At 38.0% G+C, this 2,183-nt stretch overlaps 1 protein-coding gene across 1 annotated transcript in view; it reads right to left on the bottom strand.

Annotated features, from left to right (window-relative positions):
• Nucleotides 1-2,183, bottom strand: part of SLIT2 (slit guidance ligand 2) — a 344,129-nt gene that overhangs the window by 20,279 nt on the left and 321,667 nt on the right. The window contains exons 29-30 of the mRNA XM_023533952.1: nt 1,882-2,122; nt 183-313 (exon numbers count right to left, since the gene is read on the bottom strand). Of these exons, the coding sequence (XP_023389720.1) occupies nt 183-313; nt 1,882-2,122 (372 nt within the window). The remainder of the gene's footprint in view (nt 1-182; nt 314-1,881; nt 2,123-2,183) is intronic.

Genomic DNA, 2,183 nt, shown 5'->3' with positions numbered 1-2,183 from the left:
AATCTCTCCTCCAATTATCCAGCTTGCATATGCCATCTGTTCCTGCCAGGCCTCTGACACACATCACAGAGTCTGCTGCAGCCAACTTATTCCCTTCCCTCCGAAATACAAAATAATAGAGGAGAAGCAGTTCTTCGTGAAACAATCGTTTTCACCTTTACCAGTAACTGAGAGATCTTCACCTGTAAATGGCAGAAGCCGGGTGGGAGCCGGTGTCATAGCTAGCACGAACACGTCCCCGGTAGAGTTCCACAGCGATATGGTCTTTGTCCCCCTTATACAGGAGGATTCCACTGTCTTCATCTGTGGCAATCTAGTAGGAAGTACCCTTGACATTAGCGGGACATATAGTCATCCAAACATATTTCATCAAAAAGAAACAAGACTGCTTGGTGTGGAGTTGTTACTATGGTTTATTTTTTCCTTATGGCTATGAGAAAATACTAACGCACGTTGAAATGATGACTTGAAAGATGATCTATTTTAAATTACTTTGTTGCAAATAAGTTCCTAAAGAATTCTTAAAAGTTTTTAAATTTCATAAACATATTTTTATTCTTTCTGTATTGGCAGCGATGAAGTTTAAAGATGCATGTCCTATGAAATATGCAAAAACAAGGAATTTATATACATGATTTATACTTCAGGAAATTAAAGTTGAAAAATATTTTCCACATCATTAAAGTTCACGGTATTTAAGTAAATTGAGCTCTCCCCCTTCAATTTCAAACTATATTTTCTCAGCAGAGGGTGATAAAAACAAATCAGGAATAAAAGGATCAGATTTCTGTTCTTTTAAAAAGAACAATAACAAATACTTCGGTAAACATCATTGCATATACTGAGAACTTTCTTTTCTGGCGATTTCACTTACTTGATCTTTTTGCTTCTGCAATGGGCTTCATTTATGGCATATGTGAAATGTGATTGCACTGAGCAAGATTTTCATATTTTATATTATTTATAGTTATGGCATGAAAAGGGGGAGGGAAATCTCTGTTTATATCCTGTTTCCTGGCTTTTTGGGGCCTCTGAAAGACCAGTTTCATCAACGTTAGGACTTAAGCCCGAACACCACTGGGTATGTAAAACAATCCGAAGTGGCAGATACTGGGAGGTAAGGGACCAGTTTTCTAGAGAATGCGTCTGCCTTCCAAGGTCGCATTTTTCACGACTTATAAAGAACCCCCTGCTCCTCACTGAAGTGCCAGGGTAAATCAAATAAAGAGTGGGGTCTACAGAAATAGGCTAAGGCCATTTGAATTGAAAACAAATCAAAATATTTTGCTTACCAGATAAAACAAACGTGCAGCCTCAATTTGTCCCATGTACCCTAATCTAGTCTAACCTTGCTAATCATTGCTCAAAGTGTAAAGATTTCAAATAAAACCGAGTTCGTTAACTTTGTGTTGATTCTTAAAGGTTTTTGTTGAAAAGATGAAAGACACTTGGTGAATATTTTGCCAGAGTGGGTTCTGTCTCACCTGTACTCTTCTTAAATTTAGTTTTCCTAAGAGAAGCCTCCCCCTGTGTGGAGCCTGAATTGCAGTTATGAAAATAAATAAATAAAATGCCTTCACCCAAGCATAAACAAAGAGATGCATTTTGTTGCTCTGTGTGTGTGTGTGTGTGTGTGTGTGTGTTTCAAACAATAAAGTAATGAATAAAAATACCTGGTTCCTATTTACTTTTGAAAAATGCAAATGCAGAAGAGAAGATTAAGCTTTTCACGCAAGGAGTATTTTCTCTCATTGTGTTACGCAGCCTGTAACTGTCAATATTTAAGAAATAACATCATTCGCAAACTACCACGGATGTTGATGCTTTGAAGCTGAATTTGGCTTAAACGAGATCAGCTCTTGCTGGTGGCAGAACTCTTACCTGAAGTGTGATGTTTGTTTGGGGCCGAACCTTGGCTGAAGGAATCTGAAGATAAGACTCTTTGTTTACAAAATTCACACTGACCAATTTTTCACACTTCTCTCCCTGGTAGCCGGGCAAACACTGGCATATTGGCTCATTTATTCTGATGATGCACTGAGCTCCATTCTGACAATCAAAATTATCGCACGGGCTGGTACGAGGGAGGACCATGGGTGGTGAAAATTCACAGAACAAGCCACTAAAGAAAAAATAGAATTAATACGTTGATTAAATTGTACTGAATTGCCCATGTAAATTGA

Source organism: Pteropus vampyrus, unplaced genomic scaffold, assembly GCF_000151845.1.
Source record: "Pteropus vampyrus isolate Shadow unplaced genomic scaffold, Pvam_2.0 Scaffold5, whole genome shotgun sequence".
NCBI classification, from domain to species: domain Eukaryota; kingdom Metazoa; phylum Chordata; class Mammalia; order Chiroptera; family Pteropodidae; genus Pteropus; species Pteropus vampyrus.
Note: the sequence above shows the minus strand (reverse complement) of the source record. Positions and strands in the feature narration are given on the sequence as shown.